Source organism: Aulostomus chinensis, chromosome 15 (genome assembly GCF_037954235.1).
Source record: "Aulostomus chinensis isolate RoL2024-O1b breed Wild chromosome 15, RoL_Achi_v1.0, whole genome shotgun sequence".
In the NCBI taxonomy this organism is placed as follows: Eukaryota; Metazoa; Chordata; class Actinopteri; order Syngnathiformes; family Aulostomidae; genus Aulostomus; species Aulostomus chinensis.
In genome coordinates this window covers 24249044-24269661 of record NC_141334.1, presented here as the reverse complement: position 1 = coordinate 24269661, position 20618 = coordinate 24249044, and the positions used below count along the sequence as shown (strand labels likewise).

Genomic DNA, 20618 nt, shown 5'->3' with positions numbered 1-20618 from the left:
GAAGCCTTTGAACTGTGAATGTCAGCGGTTGGATGGTTGAATGTGTCGTCCTCAAACTGCAGTCACCTTCAGAATCACAATCACATGATGGTTTGCAAGCAAGATCAAGCTCACTGCGATTCACAGCATCAGAGGGGACAGATAATGATAGCGGGAGTGAAATGCGGTACTTTTTCCTTCCAACTAATTCTTACTGCCAATCAGAGTGAAATACACCCCCCGTCGATCTACTAGTTAATGCTCGTAATGCACCGATGGCATTTTTCATTGCCAATTCAAATTAATTTGTTTATGTAATTTGCCAATATGGTGGCACGGTGGAGCAGTGGTCAGCACTGTCCCCTCACCACAAGAAGGTTGTGGGTGGAGCCCCGGCTGCAGCACGGGGTCTTTCTGTGTGAGTCTGCATGTTCTCCCTGTTCCTGCTGGGTTCTCTCTGGTACTCCAGCTTCCTCCACAGTCCAAAGACATCAAGAGGGGACCAGGTTAATCTAGACTCTAAATTGACCGTAGGCGTGGCTGAGGGAGCCAATGGTTGTCTGTCTATATGTGTTGGCCCTGCCATGGACTGGTGACCTGTCCAGGGTGAAGGCTGCTGGGATAGGCTCCACCCCCACCACCCTGAACAGGAGAAGAGGTAGAAGGTGGAGGGATGGATAAAAGCATTTGAGTGCAGCAGCCAGTGAAGGACAGGAGAGGCTGCAGGCTGGTTCTTGGCTCTGAACTCTGCCTGTAAGCATTTCCCTCCTTCCCTTTGTGAGCTTCCCCCAACTGGGCTGACGGAGTCTGAGGTGTCTTGTGATCAGGTTTGTTGGTCAGGAAGTTTTTGATGTGGCTCCTCCGCAGAAAATCTTGGCCTCACATGTTCTACAAATTGCAAGCTGGACCCTGAAATTTCATGCCGAATTCCAGTTTCAACGCCAATAACTGCTAAAAAAATTCCAGCTGCCCACCACCTTTACCAACTTAATCAGATTATTCTGATTCGGTCAAAAACCGCCCAGTTCTGGTCCCTGAATGGGCAATTTGTGCATCCCCAGTTAATGCCATTTGATAGGCTTTCTATAACTATAAGACACAGATGGACTGCGTGTTTTTGTTGAGTACATGGACACAAGGATATCATTGTTTTTTGCGAAAAACAAAAAACAAAAAAGAGGAGAAGAGACCCAGTTTAAACTCCTGAGAACTAGAACAAATATTCATGTTGCTTTTAGCGAACATACATTGTTTCCTAGTTTTACTAACAAATGACCTGGTCAGACTCTCCCAATCTATCAGGTTCACGTGAGACTCATTCGGGTCCCAAATGAACATCTAATGTCTGGTAGATTAAACGATCCTACCGGCAAAGTTTTTTACGAGCCAAAGACACCAAAAAAAGCATTTTTGCGTCACGTACTAAACTTTCTTAAAAGGGCGTCGAAGCAGACATGAAAGAACATAAATGCTGATAATTTATTACAATGAATTTTGAAGATTGGATTCTATGGTTTAGCTTTCCTATCCATCCATCCATGTTCTCCCTCTTCTCCTGTTGAGGGTGGTGGGGGTGGAGCCTATCCCAGCAGCCTTCACCCTGGACGGGTCACCAGTCCATGGCAGGGCCAACACATAGAGACAGACAACCATTGGCTCTCCCAGCCACGCCTACGGTCAATTTAGAGTCTGGATTAACCTGGTCCCTCTTGATGTCTTTGGACTGTGGAGGAAGCTGGAGTACCGGAGACAACCCAGCAGGAACAGGGAGAAAATGGAGACTCACACAGAAAGATCCTGTGCTCCAGCCGGGGCTCGAACCCAGAACCTTCTTGTGGTGAGGCGACAGTGCTGACCACTGCACCACCCTGCTGCCAGCTTTTCTACGTGTTGAATAAAAATTTTGTGATGAAAGATGAAGAAAGTGATGACATTAGAATAAAAGAGAGAAAAACGTTGCTGATTTCTGAACCTTCCTGGCCTTTACATTTCCAAGTTTACAAGCTGCAACTGAATGAGTGATGTCTCAGGCGCATTTCCGTACAAAAGTATTCAGATTTCGGAGTTTACGAGGTGTACGTGAATTTGCCATGAAGAAACTGGTTTGCTGTCATGGGTGAAGTGTTTCTGATCAACTGGTTCAGAAGAAAAAGTATGATTGTACCCTTCACGTGGGAATGTGAGGTCTCAGCAGGCTAAAAGCCTTGTTGTGCAGCCGGATGAGGAAAATGCAACCAGGCGCCTGGAGGCGGCCTGTGACTGGATCAGACCAGCTAGTTCTGCTTGATCTACACGCCAAATTGAAAATCTATGCTGTTGGCAGGTGTTAATCAGGTAACACTGATGTCTCCATTGTCTAACATTTTCATGTGCACTGTAACCAACCAGGTTTGCTCTGTGCAGACTTACCTCAGCGAGCTGGAAGAGAGCCGACTGTCTGCATGGTTTTCCTTCAGGTGCCGCTGATGTCTGTGAACAGACAGTAAGATGCTTGGTCAGCTCTCAAACTTAGCTTAGCTGTCCTGCACAGGCTGCTATTATTCTGTAAAATAACTGTACTTGTTGGTGGGGTTTTAACTTTCATTATCACAAGCATCACAACTCATACGTTAAGTGTCTGGATGAAAATCTATCAGAGCCTCAGTCCCCTTCGTTGATTTATTTCGGTGTCTGAGAGAATATTGTGTTGTTTCTGAATGAACTGCAAGCGACGAGTCTGAGGATCAGACACACACCCGTGCTGTTGAGGAGCCGCTTCATGGAAGGAACTAGAAAGACGATAGCCTCGCATTCGAGCTCCCATGTATTTGTTTATTGTTGCCAACGTTTCAGCAGCGAGAGCAACCCTGAGGAGAACGTGACCTCCCACATTCCTCAATCAGACATTTCTGAGTCGCCCACTACTCAGACAGCCAACAGGGTCATCGCTGACCCTCCCATGTGAGCGCTCACATGCGTAGTGTGAGTCGATCATGTTTCTCCGATAATTGAAAGTGCAGTGTATCTGGTTTGCAATTTACCACCACTTGTGGTAAAAAAGCACCTGAGCTGTGTTTGGCCAAGCACACGACCCAAGACGCATCACATGGGTCACTTTTTACAAGACTGCTGAAATTGTTTGATCCCTGGAAATATCTTCACTTGTACTCTTGAGATGACACCGAAGAGGTCAGACTTCAAGGTAAATATACACAGAAGTACATGATTAAAGTACGTACATATAGACGCACATTCTGACAAGTATTGAGAAAAGAGTATGTGGTAAAGGCTTCCTCTGTATCCACACAACCATTAGCAACACACCATCCCTGAGTTTATGCCATGAATGGTAACTCCCCCAGGACAGCCAGAGTCTGTCAGGCTCACGTTTGCAAACGTGTGCCAACTTATTTTACGGTCTGTCTCAAGCAGCATTCCCCCTCATTCCAGACATGGGGTCCTACTGAAGCCATCGATGGTGCCAGGTGGTTGGCGGACGGCGCTGTGCGTGTGTGCGCTGTGCATTCAGGCCTTGTTAAGCCTCATTTTGGTATTTAGAGGGCGTGCAATTGGAACACAAATCACTGTGCATGATGCGAAAGGGCCGCCATTACACACCTAATTATTCAAAGGTGAGTTTCGGTGTGACTTACTTGACCAATCCGAGTGCTTCGTGTCATTCTCTGTAAAGCCCAGGTTGCACCAGGACTTGGCGTGTTGCTATTTCAGTGGCGCAAGCATGGAGAAACAGACGCCCTCGTGCACCAGCTGAAAGCGCGCATGTCTTGCCTTCATATACAGGAGCAACAGGAATCCACCAGCACAACCCAGGTGAATCAAGTGGTGGCTGGTGTTCTCAAATATCAATGCACCATTGTTGCACAAAGCCAGCCTCATTTACATGCTGAAGTGCCAACTGACGCAGGCAAGTTCATTAGCTCGTTAAAGGTTGAGGGCCCTTGGCGTGAAAACATCAATGTGCTGGCTTGAAACAAGCCATGATGCCTGCGCTTGACTGAGCGCCAGCATGCACCTTTTTGTAAGGTAGGGCCCAAGTTCTCCTTTGGGAGACAGAGTTATTTTAATCTTAACCCAAACAAGCAGCCGACTTGGAAAGGAATAACAGGAACCATTAAGAGACAACTAAGGATGCCTTCAGTCAGAAAATAATGGAGGACACGCGTGTGTGTGCGTGTGCGTGTGTGTGTGTGTGGGGGGGGGTCCTCTTCCTATTGTGTGTGGATTGGATTCTCCTGGATTTACTGGTTTGATCAGTGTGTGCAATCAACACAAGTCAGCACTCTCGAGTTCTTAATGCCATTACTAATTCTGCCATGATGCTAATTAAGCTCTAAAAGTGGGAGACAAGGTGTGTGGCTCAGTTGGGATTCGTGACTTCTAATTCAGCCATACTTCTGCCAGCGGGGAGGGGGCTGATGTGATCCTGCTCTCCGTGGTGTCAGGCACTCTGTTCGGCATCGTCCCAGACAACATCTGCAGAGTCATCAGGATAACACCAACTTATTCAATAACCAATACGTACTTCCTCGTTTCAGTTCGTTACCATTTAAACAACCAATCATGGAAAAGCACAAAGTCAACGTTTACGCATTTTATCGTCAGAAACCTAATCTAAACCTAATAAAACAAATCTCCGGCCTCCAATGCAAAATATGACATACTGAAACACACGAGGCAGGCTAATATGATGTTTAACAGCGCTAGGAAGAAAACGCAGCCTCGAGAATCGCTTGGAATCCAGTGAATTTGCTGCATAAAAGGTTAAAGCACTAAGTAATACATTACTTTAGAATTTGCAAAAATAATTCTAAAAAATCAAACTGAAACTATACTGAATCAAATGGATATTTACTGTATTCATATTTCTTCCTTTATATTAAAGGCAGACTGACTTCAATCTTATTGGAGACTTGTAAGAAGTGGATAGAGTCAGAGGGGATGTCCAGTCTGGGAACATACCTGGTCCTTGTCATCTGGGAAGGAGTTCCCCTCAGTGACTGCGTCAGGTAAACTAGGCTTAGTGCTAGAAGGGATCTGGGGACATAACAGAGGGGTCATTTCTTCAACTCCAGAGCTGACACAAGTGAAAACCAGAGCAGCAAAATGAACAAAAACATCTGAAAAAAAAACACTGAGCCCAAGAAACTCTTTAGTCTACAGGCTGTGGTTAGTCTTTGAGGCCACCTACTGGAGAGTTCATGCATTGCAAGGATGCTGCCATAGGCGTCCTCCCTCAGTGACCTACCTCTCTGTTGGTGAGGGCATGTTCTCCAGCTAACAGCAGCATGCTAAGGCCTCCCATCTTGGTAGGATCTGACAATGAATCACAGCAGTTACACTCATGCACCTGCAGGCGTGCAGGCCAAGCAGCCGTCCAGAGGGGTGCACACTCACCTGCCATGGCAAAGTTCAACTGTGGCATGTTGTCAGTTTTGGGAATTTTTTTGGCAGTGGCAGAGTCCTTTGAGGGGTTTGAAGAGAAGGACCAGACTTTTTTGCGGGGGTTACACACTGTCTGGCATGATGGGCTCTTCACTGGTTTGCTGGTGGTGGGACACCACTTGTAGCCTGGGTTTGCCTTCATGAAGGCGTCCTTGTACTGGAAGAGCCAGCAGAGTTTAATTGAGTTACGACACAACGCATTAATGCCCCTTATTTGGTCTCACATCTGAAACATTTCTCGTAAAACCAAATATGACTGGCTGGATAAAAATGATCCCTCAAGACATTTGAAAATACTCAGAATTGAAAAATGAGTTGCATCTTTTAGGTTTTACCCCCAAAAACAGTACAATTATCAAATTAAAAGTTCTTCAAATCGATTTCTTCTGTATCTCTGACAAATCCAAAGGTTGGAAATTTTCTTGTTGTTTTTTGTTGTTGTTGGGGTTTTTTTTCCGCCGCCATTTTTCTCCTCCATTGTACATCATCAATTCTCCCTACCAAGCTGCCCTGGTCGCTGATCCGCAGGACTCCGGATTAGTCTGGAAAATTCTGTTTTCCACATCCTACATGTCAGTTGCAGATCGGACCACAGCTGCCTCCAACCTGTGTGTGTGCTCACACACAGCTCACACTAATGACAATCCCCAGCCTGCACATAATGATTGGTGCTGCCGAAGATGCCTTAATGGCCAAAATGGCCGAAATGATGTCAACAGATAAATCATGTGGAGAATGAGCAACATTCCTTCTACAGGGAAGTTTTCCTCTCTTCGAGTGAAGCACCTCACCGACGCTTGGTGCTAGTCAGCTGTCCACATTACCGACATTATGGATCGGGACGGGGGGGCGGGGCACTTGATCAGATTTGACTGGCAGCAGCAGGCAACTGCGTTACGGTCACCACGTGCTGACTGGGTGGAACAGGACTGAGTGACAGGAGTTACCTTGTGACCATTTTGAAAGCGACAAGGCTGCAAGACACAACTGATTTTTTTGTTTGTTTAAAGCAACGAGGGTCCAGTGTTAATGAGCTCACCTCCTTGGCCATGTCAGTGTACTTCTGCTTCTCTTTGGGCTCCAGCACAGCCCACCAGTCAGCCAGGATCTTGGTGGCCCCGCGGTTGTCCAGGCGAGGGTGCTCCTGACGCACCAGGGAACGGTGCCTTTTGCAGAAGAGGAGGAAGGCGTTCATTGGTCGGCGAGCCCTCTGTTCGTTGGGGTCCTCCTCCACCTCCTCGGCTGTGCCTCCACACTGGGCCTGGGACACCTGGTCCTGCTCACACAGCAGCGGCTGCTGATCACAAGGTCAGAAGTGCTCAGATTCTGGACCGAGCGTAAATGACAAGCTGTCAAACTCTCCCTCACCTTCTCCAGCTCTTCCTCATCCTCGTCTTCTTCCTCCTCAGAGAAATCCAAGGCCTTTTTGGAGAGAAGAGGGTGCCATTGTAGACATTTGCGTTTGGGGCGCTTGCCAGTGACCTCCCCTGCAACAGCCGGCTCCTTTCCCCTTCCTCCACCTTTCATGGTACAACCGCACCTGAAACAACAGATTGGCACGCCATAAGACCACGCACACACAACGCCACATGGTGAGAAGATCCAACCTGACTGCATCAGAGACACCTGCTGCCAAAACAGTTCTGTGTCTGCAAGTGTGTGATTAATTACTGACGTGGCTGACGTGGTCGTGACACTCCAAACAGCCCGGTGGCTACACCTTCGCTGCGACTAAGACTTTCACCTTCCACTCAGAGCAAAATGCACCAAAAACATCGCCAGCTTCCAAATGACACAGCTGTCATTAAGCTGTGCAAAGCTCACGACGGACTCGCAGGCCCCCCTTCTACGTGACACACGCAGGACCAAGCTCAACAGGGTGCTCCATGTTAACCCTTTCTTCATTCCCCCTGTGAGTGGTCACTCTTCTGTGGTTTCTCCTCACAGTTGGACTGTTTGCACAGTTTGAATGCAGATGAGCTTGAATGATTAATTGAATTTTAACCAACTGGAAGAAACATGTTCCTGGCGAGGGGACGGCGGCCGTCATTCCTGAGGCGGGCTTTTTTTATCCACATCATAATTCCATCTCCACCATGTGCACGATGTAGCTCGTCTGATGTCGGCACACAAAGACATTTCAAAAACTTTACGTTGAACTGATATTTGTACATGAAAGTCTACGTGATGGTTTGATACGGACGACGGTTTCGATGAAGCCTGGGTGCAGAACGAAACCTGTAGAGGTGTCAAAAGTGTGAGGCGAGCCTCCCAGGGGAGCTCCAGACGGAGGAGGGGGAAGAGTATTCGTCATCTCAGAGCCTCACACAGAACAGCCCAGATGTGCCAGATATCACATCTGTGTATGATGTCGCACGGTGAACAGATCCAGTACTTTGGGGGGTTTTGATTGTTATTCCAACTTTCCCAGATTAAGAAACTAATAAATGTCTCGGGACAGTTTTCATGTATGTGGTGGTTCTGACTGGATGAGAAACAGCACTATCAGACAAGACTGGCGAAACAGTTGATTGTCAAGCGTATCAAAGAACTTAATGATCCTATAAATGCAGTCAGAAATAAAATTAGCAGTAATTAAAGGAGGAGTTCGGAGGAGGGGCCTTCTTCCACGATTCATTTCAGACTTTGGAAACCCTTCTTCTAGAATACACGTTTGGTGTGATTCGACTCCTTTCTATTTCTCTTTTCCTAACAATTTGGACCTGCAGTTCACTTATATGATATAGAAGTAATCAAGACGAAAAGAACACACATTAAATTGATGTCATGGTCATGGCTGGTCATGGCTGGAGACCAACACACAATAACCAAATATCATTTCATATTTCCAAAACCTCTAAATGATTTACAACCATCAGCGATATGGCTTCAACTGCACGAGGAAGCCAAATGTGTGATGGCCGCCATCTCTCAGAATCACAAACAAGTCCCCCCAAACGCTTGCAGCTTCTGTTTACATTTGGGTGAGTTCAGCACGAGCTGGGGGGAGGAGCCACGGCTTTCTCCCCGCTGACCATCGTTGCCCTTCAAGGCCTCAAGGTTTCGCACAAATAAATTCAAATACAGTCCAAAAAACCCCAAACAGTCGGTTTCAAACAAGAAATGTGGCAGAAACACACATTAGATTTCAAAATATTTGTTAACGCAGTGAAGGAGGCGGGGGGAAGGACACAGCCTCGCACTTGGATTGGGACTGACAACATTTCTCTGGTCCTCAGGACAGCTCAGACTGAAGAGGGCCGAGTGTGGATTTTTAAAATGGTGATAAAAACTACAGTCCAGGCAGCGGCAAGGCTCCAGCAGGGCAAACGCAAATGTTCCCGGCTGATCAAGCTGACGGTCCATGTTTACAATGGTTACTTGCAGGGGGCGTGTCCTTTATCAAAACTTTCACAACATTTCATGGAACTTCTTGTGTCTAAAAAAACAAAACTCCAGTCCTTGCATAAAACCCCCCTTGGGGAAACAAGTGGAACATTTGTAGAAATTATTTTCTTCTTCTGATGGCGCCGCTGTGAAAAATTCTATTCACGTGGAGGATTTGAGGCGACACATCAAGGACAATACGGTGCGGTGCGGCCCTGCAGGGCGGTAAAACCTCGCTTGTCTGGGGATGTTCTGCTTCCTGTGGAGCTCCAATGATTACAAAGCTGACACACATCATCCATCACCGGGGAAGATCAGTGCGACCAGAAGAGAACAGTTCTCCTGCAGACCTCTGTTTGAAGTTTCTGATCATTCCTCCGGCAGTGACAGTCCTTAGAAAACTAGTGAGTGAACTGCAGCGTTGTCCCACAGGCTGCCCCCTCAGACCCGGTTCTGGGGCCCTGAGCTCAGCAGTACGGGCTTCAGGGAGGTGCGGTGAGGTCCAGATCCTGCAGGCCTAGACAGAACCTGCTGCTCCATTGCAGCTTCACTCTCTCCATTGGCAAGAAGAGCCATGTACAGCAGGGACCAGAGCAGCAGCCTGCTGGCCGGTAGATGAACCCCTCGTCCTGGCAGCCGGGCTCGTGGCCTCCCACTAGAACTCTGGCTGCAGGTCCAAACAGACAGCGTAGCCTGGTTTGGGCCATTTTGTACTCCAGAGCCGAGTGGTTGCGGTCAGTATGTGGTCATTTGGTTTTGCAGGGCACAATTTAATCTAGTATAGGGAATTAAACATTAAGAGAGCAAATTGCAACCTCATCTTTGGGAAAAAAACTAAAAACGTGCAGAAACTTTAGCAAACCAGGTTGTTCTGCTGTTGACCAGAGAGCAAAGAGTTTTCGTCTCAAATCAGGACAATGAACGGACTGCTGCTGATTTCTGAGTTCCTTGGCGAGGCGTATTTCAGAGGAAGAACCAGGAACGTCTACTCAAGGGCTGCGAAAGATTCTTCTGCGCCAGCGATGCTACCAGATATAAGAAAAAAAGCTTGCATTAAGAAATGGGACGAATTTACTTCATAAATCTTCCAGAGACGTTATATACTGTACACTTTCGTTTCTGAGGTTCCCTGAGGATAACAAGTCCACTGTAAAACGATTCAAAATGTTGACGATGCACCCCGGACTGAAACTTGGGACTGACTACAAAATATAAATAAATACAAAAAACTACAACAATTAGCGAGTGTGATTCCACGGTGGGTAAAACGGCCTTTTATCACGTGTGAGTACCACTCCCACCAGTCAGAGCAGAAAAATACAAAGACGATTGGGGACAAAGTACAATTAGTTCTAAAAAAGACAAGTAAATGAAGGCTAGTACAAATTGTCAATAGCAGTCCGCTTCGGCTGAGCCCAGGTAAGGAACATGGTGTTCAGTCTAACAAAACCACCTGGGACTGGGGTCAGGGGTACCTGGATACGGGCCCAACTACCTGATGTGAACGCCCTCTCAGGGTGAGGGACAATTTTGGTCCAATCTTAGACAGAACCCAGCAAACCCTTGAGAGCATCAGCAACACGCTGATCTGAGAGGGGTGAGCCTGTGGGAGCCGCATCCACACGTGTCACATGCTCTTCCGCCTGGAACAGGAGCGCTGGTGCTGCGGGGTTTCCTGTCACATCGCCATCGCTGCCCAACACTTTGTGTTCCTCAAATCAAACATACAAACTTAAAGCAGCATAAAAAATAGAAAACAACAGACATCTGGGGAATCATGTTTTACAAAATTACAATGAGCAGCAATGACATCAAAGACCTTTTCCAAAAAGTAGAAGAGTTTCTGCAACGTTTGAGCAGTGCATTCGTTCAGCGTCAGGCAGGAAACCAAATCTTGGCTAAATATTTTCGCCCTGTGTTGGCGGGGCTGCTGTCCTGCTTGTTGTCACGGAAACGTAAGGTAAATTTTTTTTTTAAAAATTGGGAATCTTTGACAATTCGGTCATACAACCCAATACCAAAAAAAACCACACAAACAAAGCAACCATTCAGAAAGTCCTACTTCCTCTGTTTTAGCAAATTAAGACTTTTGAGAGACGGATTTGAAGTCATTTTTGATACAATTATTTTATAGGTTTGGACAGAAGATTCAGCGCCCGTTGAGTCTCTCTACAATGAAACTCCACCCACTACTTCATTTGAAGCGCTGGGTGATGAGGAAGCTGCCACCACTGAGTCACCTGCTCCGACATCAGCCAATAATAAAAATCTAATCCTGCAACTGCCAGGTTTCCACCAGTAGAGGGCAGTCACCATGAGTATTTAGATCACAACATGGAGACCTCAACTACTCAGCACTCCCAATTAGCTCATTAATACACACACACACACCTATAAGATCACTTTTAGCTGAAGACAGTGGATTGGGGATGCAGGGACGTTTATCAGCCTGAGCGATCTTGAAGACACGTGTTGTTGTTTTTTAGCAGCGCCCAGAGACGGCTGGATGTTTTTGTGATTTAAAAAAAAAAATTTACTTTTAATTCTAAAAAAAAAAAAAACCAACAACACATGATTTGGAAGACGATACAACAAAAATGTTTGTTTTGTATTTTTTTCTGCTAGTTTAAATTTGTGTGTTTGGGTAGAAAAACACACATTTCCAAATGATCAGTCGCCGTTTGGGAGAGAGCGGTTGGGCAAAAAAAAAAAAAACTCATTATTTTGAGAGGTTTTGCGATCTTGATGTGATCTGCAGCATCAGAAGGAATGGGTTGTTTTTTTTTTTATCATTTTGTGATTTTCATTAAAAGAAATAAAGATATTTTCCGTAGAATATGATGTTCCAGCAGAACTTTGCAGCACCACAGCCTCCAATTTAGCCGTTGAAAAATGTCGCACCTTCCTGCCGTTTGAAAAATTGCAGCGGGCCACATTTCAATATTTCAACTGAGCGTTCATAATGGTGAGCATTCCCCCGGATGCCCAAAGCACGGTGCCGTGTGTTTAAGACACGTCAACACTGTACACATGATTACAGTGACTACTCTTTTTTTTATTGAATCCTGTGGCTCTGATGGAGAACTCCTCTTCTACTGCTGCGCGTCAGTCATTGAGTTTTTGTCTGACTTCTCCTCCTGGTGAGGAAGATTCAAGTCAAGCACGGCCAGGTTCTAGTACTTCCTGCAGTACAAGTCAATATTCGCACAGCTATTGGCTGTATTACTAGATATGACTGATGAACCACCCGTGTAGTTTCCTGATCTGTGAGTGTTGGCACTTGTTACCTCAAAGACATGACAAATGGACTCAGCGACCAGGTGATGGGTGATTTCATGAGCGTGTTCCTGCGAGGAGCATCCTGGAGGGAGGAACCCGCCTGTGTTAGCATGTTGGAGTGTGCAGAGGAAACCAGGGATACTTACTGGAGAAAGAACTATGGAAATGCTGTATGATGAGAGATGAGGATGAATCTGCCACAGCCTTTGTCATGCAATGACGATGACCTATAAAATACAAGACACCGCTCTCAGTCAGGCTGTCGCCCTGCAACATGGCTACAGGAGAAATGTGAGCAAAGCAACTTTAATAGAACATGATGAGTGACACTGCAGAACGCCAGAGCTCATCGCCTCCAAACTACGGTGGGACATTTTGTCTGATCTGATGACTGATCGCTCCGATAGTGCAGTCGATCCGCCCTTGTGGCCAAAAACAAAACATGTAGGCCAGAACCCTGCGACCACTGGATGCATTGCACTCCCCGTCGGGCAGTGTAATGAGGCAGGTCCAGCCGCGGGAGGCTCGGTCGTGTTCTCAGGTAAACCTGCTGATGCCCGACCACTCTGTCACTCTTGTGAGGGAAGTCTTCAGCTACCGGGTCGAGCTGGTCTCGCTCCACGACGCCTGCACACTGGTGAGGCGTGCGAATAAACGAGATGTTTGCGCACCTAAAACGTACCCCCCTACCTATTAGCAAACATTTTCATCTCCGTGCAAAATGTCGATCTCGGCTCTGACAAGACAGGCAAGCCGACTGAGAGTCCATCTTGCCTCGGTTAGGAGGCGAAAGCCCAAGTACAGTACAGTAGTGGGCATATTTCACTCCTGTCAAACTCTCCCGTGACAATGTCGTCGAAACGTAGCCCACTCGGGGGACACAAACATCCAGAGTGATTAATTAAACTGGGGATTTTCTGCCCAGGCACATGCATCTGTGGGGAATGTTTGGCTGAGCAGCAGCTCCATTTCCTAGCACTGTTACTAGGAATAAAAGTAGCTAGTTAGCTTGCTAGCCGTGCAGCCTGCTAACTGGACGTGTCACGGTTTTAACACACAATGGTTTCCAGAACAGCGCGAGCTTCTTGCAGGGCTGTCGCTAGAACTCACTGGCGAACCCAGAACCGAATCCCGGAGATCGGGCTGACATACATGGCAGGTTTGTGGCGGAGGGTCTGATGCAGATGGCAGCAGAGGAGGAGGGGGGCAAGTTACACCACCACGACCTCACTGAGAAACAGTTGCTTTGCCATTTCTGTCACACGGCGAATTTAAACACGAGTGGAGAAATATTCCAGCGGCGCAGTCACGCTGGCGAGAACGTGGAACACCGGCGACTCATGAGATGTCGATGGGGAACCAGCTGGAAGAGAAGCGGCCAGCAGACATCATGTCCACAGCAGCGGTAATAACAATTTTTCAGAGTGATTGACTGAGCGGTGGAGAAAATCGCCACCGGGTTTCAACGGAAAATCAATAACACGCCAAGTTCTCTGTCACGAACGCCTCGCGAGTGCTCCGACATACCTCGAATCTCCTGCTCAAGTACCGAGGGGGCCTCTCATCATCGGTGCCGTCCACCTTTTTAACTTATTGACACATCATAACAGTTCAGCACTGGCTGTACTCAACACAACTGCGTCAAGAGCGCGAACAGGTGACGCTCGCAAACCGGAAGTTCCACGATTAGTTACCAAATTAAGACGAGGCACTCCAGGTGAGGACCTTTGGCTCATCCACGTCCAGGAAACCTGACACTTTTATCCTGAACTACAACGGGAGGAGGAATGATCTAAAACAAGACATGCATTCATTCCCTCAACAAAAATGTGAACTCGGGTAAAACCGAGATAAAAACTCTGCTCTTAATGTCAAAGGGGTTCCCACTCTGCTTTCATCACTTGTGTCCACACCGAGACTTGTTTTAGGACTGAAATTTTGAATAAAACAGGCAATGGGTGGTATTAACACTTAAAAACCTCCAAACTATAGACGGAACATCACTCGGTGTCTCCGAGTTCTTAATTAAGTTATGAGGAGACTGCCTTCAAAGATATGACTTGTAAAATATAACACACTTTGAGGCATGAAGGCGAATGAAGGTGATACAGACACAGAGGTGCATGTTTTCACAACCCAAATATGAATGCAGAAACAACCGAGAGGCATCAATACTTCATGCCTGTAGTGCCTCGTTTTAAAAATAAAAAATAAAAATCCCCAAAATCCCTCCAGGGCCCAGCCAAGGCAGGGTTTCTAGGGCGGATGCTGATATTAGGGATTGAGGGGAATTCTGATAGAACTAATTAGAGTTTGGTGCTGATTATGATCCCACAAATGTGGCCGTCAAACATCGCTGACATCAACACTGAACGGATACAGGAGAATTTACAGTAAAATGATGGCGCACACGACAGCGGTGTCACTGCGCCGACTTGAGCCTGACCCGTACTGAATGACTGGGGCTGACGCTGGGACCAGTACCGTGGCGTCAAAGATTATATACAAACGTTATGCATCAGAAAATAATCCTTTTACGATGATCTGTTCATGTGCAGCAAAAACTTACTCTAAAAATATTTTAAGATCTATTTTACTGTCACAAAGTTCACTTAAAATTGTAACGATTCCCCAAATCGAGGCAAAAGGATTCAAAGTGCTGGCTTCTTATACCCTAACAAACCAAACTGCTTTGAAAAAAAGTTAAAACCACAGGAAAATAATTCAGCATTTTCTGAATCATTTTCTGTTAAAAAAAATTGTTGGTGTCGGCACATATTGGATGACACGCACGCCGATGGGCTCCACTCAGAAAACGCCACGGAAGACCTGCGTTGTTCCAGGAAGCGTCCACGCAGAGAGGAGGATGAGAGCTCAGGTTAAAGTACGTCAGGTAGCGTTTGTACTGCATATGAGCAGCAGATGAGCGTGGCACCAGTTATGACACAAGTACAACTATGAATTTAAGGTCAAACGTACAATTTCAGGGTCTTTCGTGATCCGGGTATTCTGATCGTGTCCTGGGTTCTGTTGAGCCACGGAACCCAGGACACGATCAGAGTACAGAGCCTCATTAAATGTCTCGAGACGACAGTGGGATTCTGTCGGTTTATGGTGGGTCAAATACTGATATGACGGATATTCACCAGTTAAACATTCAGGTATCAATGTGTCTGTGGACACAAAAAAACAAATGTCAGTCAAATGCAGATCGCATCGGAGGTTTAGAGAGCCTGAAGTCCTGCAGCGGCTGGCGTCGGCAGCACGCCTGCACGCCTCGAGGCTGGGGAGAACTTACGAGTTGTTGTTGTTTTTAAATCGCCCTGATGTTGACACTTCAGAAGTATTTCTGAAGACTTTAATTACTACTTTGTGGACATTCTCTGGCCAGTAAATGTACTTTGCCCGAGGACCAAAAAACATTTGTTTCATCGTCTGTTTTATGATTAAAATTTTCTCTTAAAAATCCGTACAGCGTTCGTTGGGTAAGTAAAACTGAAACGATTGCATTTGAAAAATTAAAAAAACAAATAAAAACAACAAAGATCTCATGACATAGCAGCTGTTACATCGATTGTAGGACCTCTTACCTCTGCGTTACATGAGCAGACGTAATTCCAATACTCGTGGACAACTACTGACCGGCGCCCCTCCTCTTCAATTCCCCAAAATACAAGAGAAATTATTGGTGAGACAGCTTGAATTCTGCAACTGTGAATTAACCACTGACAACCAGTATAAATGTAGGGAAAGCAGGCCGAAGTGGAGCCTGTTGCTAGGGACATCAGAAGGAATCTTGCTCGTGGTAACACGGAGAGCAAGATGAGCGAATTAATGCGCGCGAGTCTGGACAGACGATCCAGGGATCGCCAACCATTCATGCGACACATTACTGATTATCGTTTTGAGGTTAATCATTTCCTTAAAATGTGTCATTCTTTGCAGATAGTAGCAATATACTTTTCTCTAGAAAGCTGTGTTAGAGCTGTCACGCGTGACTGAACGGGAGCAGCGCGTCTTCAGAGCTTGCATTGATAAATCATCCCGAAATAATAAGAAAATTAAACCCATGGCCTTTGGAAACTGGAGGGAAATTGATGGAGATATTTAAATAAAATGAAGTAACGTGTTTGAGACTAAACTACTAGTTCCTGGGTCATTTAATACTAGTGAGTTCTGTTTGATTAAAGATTAATGTGAAAAACAAACAAACAAACTGATATCCTCCAACATGGAAGTTAATGGCAATCATGTCGCAGTCCATGTCATCTCGTACGTGATCTGCCACTCACTGACGGTCCTGTATTTGACCTCCTGTGAGGAATCGGAAGGGCGACGATGAACAAAAGCACAAGGAATCTTGTCCTATACACAAACAAGGTATACGTCTTAACTCAGTTTTTCCATGGAAAAAGAATGCTTCGAAATCCTTGGGAGGTATTTACTTACGTGTATTTACTCGCAGGACAAAACATTAGACAAAGGGGGGTTCTGCAAGGTCACATGGGACTTAGAGGAGAACAAAACATAGAAACATCTTGTGCTCGTGTGAACCAATGAGCTTATTTCAGGCATCAAACTGAACAACCATTCAAAATCCCCATTAGTTCAGGATGAGGCAAGCAGATGTGGTATGCTAATGCTAGCTTAGCTTACTCTCAGTTTTTGGGGGGACTCCTTCCTGCTCTAATCTACAAAGTATGACATTTTCGTTGTGTATTTCATATATGAAATATAGTTTTGTGCAGACAGTACCTCTATGCTGGAGTACTATCTGGTTCACCTTATTTATGTTGTATTATATTGTGAACAATTTTTGTATGAAGCGTTACTTAAACCTGCATCCAGCAGAGTCAGCGCAGGATCTCCACAAGTTCTTCTGTGTTTCATCTTTCTCAATAAGTTACTTACACCAGATCTATTTCACCCTGTATTCAGGACATGCTAGGCGTCTGGTTAAATAAACAAAACAAGTTGGTCGATACTTCAGTTTTCCTCCTGCCAACCGGAAGTAGTACTTGCTTCTCTTGTCCACTTTGACGGAGGCACCGAAACGCAGCACTTCACCAGACGATGAATGTTACCGTTGTCGAAAGCGAGACGTAGACGACATCATCCGACACAAGTAACACCAAAACGCGCTAATTCTAACAGAAATACACACTTGTTCAGTCACATCATCTGATAGAAATCACTTTCGTTTTCTCGGCGGTGGTGGAGAATCCTCTTCTCAGCTGTGAGGCTCCCCTCCCCCGGTTTGCAAAGTGCAGACTGGCCTGTACTTGCTAACATCATCCCTAACTTAACTTTATCTATTAGCACTGTCCGCCTGTCAAAGGTCAGCCAGGAGGTGCGGACCTCGCCCCCCCACACCCGCTCACCCCCCCTCCCCGCTCACCCCCCCCCCCCCCCCCCCCCGATAACGACCTGTAAATCGCTGCTTCAGGTCTGGGTCTCAGATGAGCGACTAACGTTACTTGTCCTAAGCTTCCTGGGTGCTCGTGCGCGACATCGGTGGTGAAGGTGATGTTAAAGGAAAGTACGAGGTCACTTAAAGACACGTACCTGTCATCGGTGACGTAGAACCGGCAGCTGGTCGCTCGGAATCGGCCTTATATGTTTAGCAGTGTAATTATCAACAGTTTTTCGGCATACTGTACACATTGAAAACACCCACCCCGGCATGTAAAGCTGCGTGTGAGTGGACGGGAGTCTTGATTGACAGCCGGATTCATCCAATTAGAAGCCACGTTATATTATTGGCGTTTGATGTTCGTGTAATGTCCTCCAATTTAATAACCAGGACGCGTGTGGTACATGTAGCCCCGAACACCACAACTTACCGGTACTGTAACGGGTCAGCACCTGGGACGTCACCGATATTTGGCGGTAGCCCGCATTTCCATCATCACAACTTCAAGACTTCAGCCTCCACTTACGAACTTCTGTAGAGTTTCTTCTTAGTTTGATTGTGACAGAGTGCCCTTCGTCTTGTTGCTTTAACGGTAAAAACTTCCGTGGATTGTGTCACTCACGATACATGAAATGATACACGACACTATGGCCTACTCGCTGCAGTAGGGGAGACCAGGGACACACGGAACACTTTCAGTCTCACTCGTCAAACGTTTGCAGGCACAAATGAGTGCTGACTCAGAGTAGGTCTCTTTTGCCCTCAGTTTTGTCGTGCAGGTTTGATTTGATTTCTTTTCTTTGCTTGTCATGCCCTTATGGTGCTCCATCCTCATGGGTTTACAAGACACCAATAGAAGAGCCCCTTTCCCCGCTATCATCCAGCGTTTCCCATCCGTTACTGAGACTGTGGCGTAACTGATGGCCCGAATGTACGCTCTCGTCAAGCACAAAGCATCGTGGATCCGGCCTCTTCATTTTTCTCTCAAAGTGCACCAGATTGATGCATTTAACTTTAAAATGTACAAAATCCTCCTCCAGGGGAGCATGCCCCGGACCCTCCAGGAGGTCTGCCGCACAAAACCCACGGAACATCGACTGACATCTGGCGTTTCTCTGTAAAGGAATTCCGTTGGAAACAGCTTTGGTCAAGTGTGACCGTCACTGATGGGAACGCAAATCACAGGTGAGCAGAAAAACTGGCATCCTGCTGCTGTCACCTCCAGTCACAGACCCGCCTGCTCAGAGGCTGGGGCTTTACACACCAGGAGTGTGCAGTGGTTAAGAGATGAGAAAGCAAGTTAAGCTGTTTGTTGCTCCATATTCCTGACGTCGTTGAGGACTTCACCTGAAAAGAACACTTCCTGATGGGCCAGATGCCATAGAAGGTGAGTTTTGCCCTCTTGAATCAGTCACGACAACACCTGGTGAGGACAACACGCTCTTCAGCTTTCTGCAGACAGTCCCTTGCCGTTGCTGAAGCTTTTTTTTTTTTTAATGTGCAAACCACTTGTTGCATTTGCTGTCCGGGTGGCTGGCCTCAGACCATCTTGCAGGTGAAGAAGCCTTGTGGCGGTCCTGGGCTGGTAAGGGTACACGTGGTCAGCAGCTGTGAGGTCACCTGGATGTTCTAACCAAGTTCTTCAAAATTTTAGAGAGGGAGATTTTCGAGCTTTAAGGTTGATACCAATTGTTATCAACCTTAAAACACACATTTTAAAACTAATTATTGATTATTTCAAATGATTACTAATAACACATGATTTGGATATTTCGATTTCTGGGAAGGATGTGGGATTCACTGGTATAAATGCAAAACCTGAGTGTACAAAAGAAATATTGATAGGGTTTGAAACAGGTCTCAGGTGGGTGTAGTTGAAAGACCTCGTGGTTTACAGCTGCACCCAGCAGTGCTCTCTTGGTATGAAACACTAAAAATGGATCCGATGTAACCCGCTGTTCGAAGCACCAGGCTCCGAGCCTGTTTGAGGAGGTGGTCAGTCGTTTCTGGCTAAATCTACGGTTTGGGCCTCAAAGCAAACAAAGCTGCTCGGACGACAGCTTCCTCCGGGCTGGCGGTGGCCTTTCTCATTTGAAATAAGATAAGATATTCCTTCATTAGGGCTGCACGGTGGTGCAGTGGTCAGCACAGCAAGAAGGTTCCGGGTTCGAGTCCCGGCTCGGGTGCAGGATCTTTCTGTGTGAGTCTCCATGTTCTCCTGTGTCTGCGTGGGTTCTCTCTGGTACTCCGGCTTCCTCCCACAGTCCAAAGACATCAATTTGGGGACGAGGCTGATTGATACTCTAAATTGACCGTAGGTATGAATGTGAGTGTGAATGGTTGTTCGTCTCTATGTGTTGGCCCTGTGATGGACTGGCGACCTGTCCAGGGTGAACCCCGCCTCTCGCCCGTAGATGCTGGGATAGGCTCCACCCCCCCACGACCCTTACTAGTAAGGAATAAGCAGAAGGCGACGATGGATGGATTGATTCCTTCATTAGTCTCACGACAGGGAAATTCACAATAAAAATCCAGGGGTGAGTGCAGAGGCAGTCCCCTACTGCCAGAAATTATGCAGTTTCCCACATTTGGGGAGTTCACCAGGTCAGCACAGCCTCACCCGAGGAGAACCACCTTGGTATCTCCCCTGCCAGGTAAGTATTTACTGGGAAACTGGGAAACAAAAAAGAAGCACGTGAAATGATAATGGAATCGATGTTTGTAAAATATATACAACGTAGAGCGTGAAACTAGAAAATTCCTCAAACTTTGATGGGCCTGTGACTCGGAGCACGTGACCAGTGTTTGTGCTCTGGAACTCAACGATGGGGTCGCCCAGTCACTCTCAAAGAACTTTTATTCTGAAGGTGAATACTGTAAATGTTGTTCTTTTATTTTCAAGGCAAAATATTGTGATTGAAGTGACTTCCCTTAAAGGAGGGCTAGGCTCCCAGATTCCTATGTACTTTTTGTTATCATCACTGAATTTGTCATCATGTCTAAATGTTAAACAATAAACTACGATGTTTAAAAAAGGAAGCATCAAAATCCCCAAAACACAAGTGATACAGGGCCAAATTTACCTCCACCCAATCAAAAACCACTACCAGTTAGATCG

The 20618-nt window shown here is 46.4% G+C and overlaps 1 protein-coding gene across 13 annotated transcripts in view; it reads right to left on the bottom strand.

Annotated features, from left to right (window-relative positions):
* Window positions 1–17747, bottom strand: part of bbx (BBX high mobility group box domain containing) — a 31970-nt gene extending 14223 nt beyond the window's left edge. For 2 of the 13 annotated variants that reach the window (XM_086179417.1, XM_086179412.1), the window contains exons 1-10: window positions 13615–13745; window positions 12234–12314; window positions 12096–12169; window positions 6790–6961; window positions 6461–6718; window positions 5374–5578; window positions 5225–5292; window positions 4939–5013; window positions 4372–4452; window positions 2389–2448 (exon numbers count right to left, since the gene is read on the bottom strand). In XM_086179417.1, coding sequence (XP_086035543.1) covers window positions 2389–2448; window positions 4372–4452; window positions 4939–5013; window positions 5225–5292; window positions 5374–5578; window positions 6461–6718; window positions 6790–6961; window positions 12096–12145 — 969 coding nt within the window. In that variant the 5' untranslated portion in view covers window positions 12146–12169; window positions 12234–12314; window positions 13615–13745. Of the gene's footprint in view, window positions 1–2388; window positions 2449–4371; window positions 4453–4938; window positions 5014–5224; window positions 5293–5373; window positions 5579–6460; window positions 6719–6789; window positions 6962–10369; window positions 12068–12095; window positions 12170–12233; window positions 12315–13239; window positions 13408–13614; window positions 13746–15677; window positions 15743–17652 lie in introns of those variants that run through there. The other 11 variants (XM_086179414.1, XM_086179415.1, XM_086179420.1 and 8 more) reach the window with 11 other exon arrangements.
* Window positions 17748–20618: the final 2871 nt, after the last annotated feature.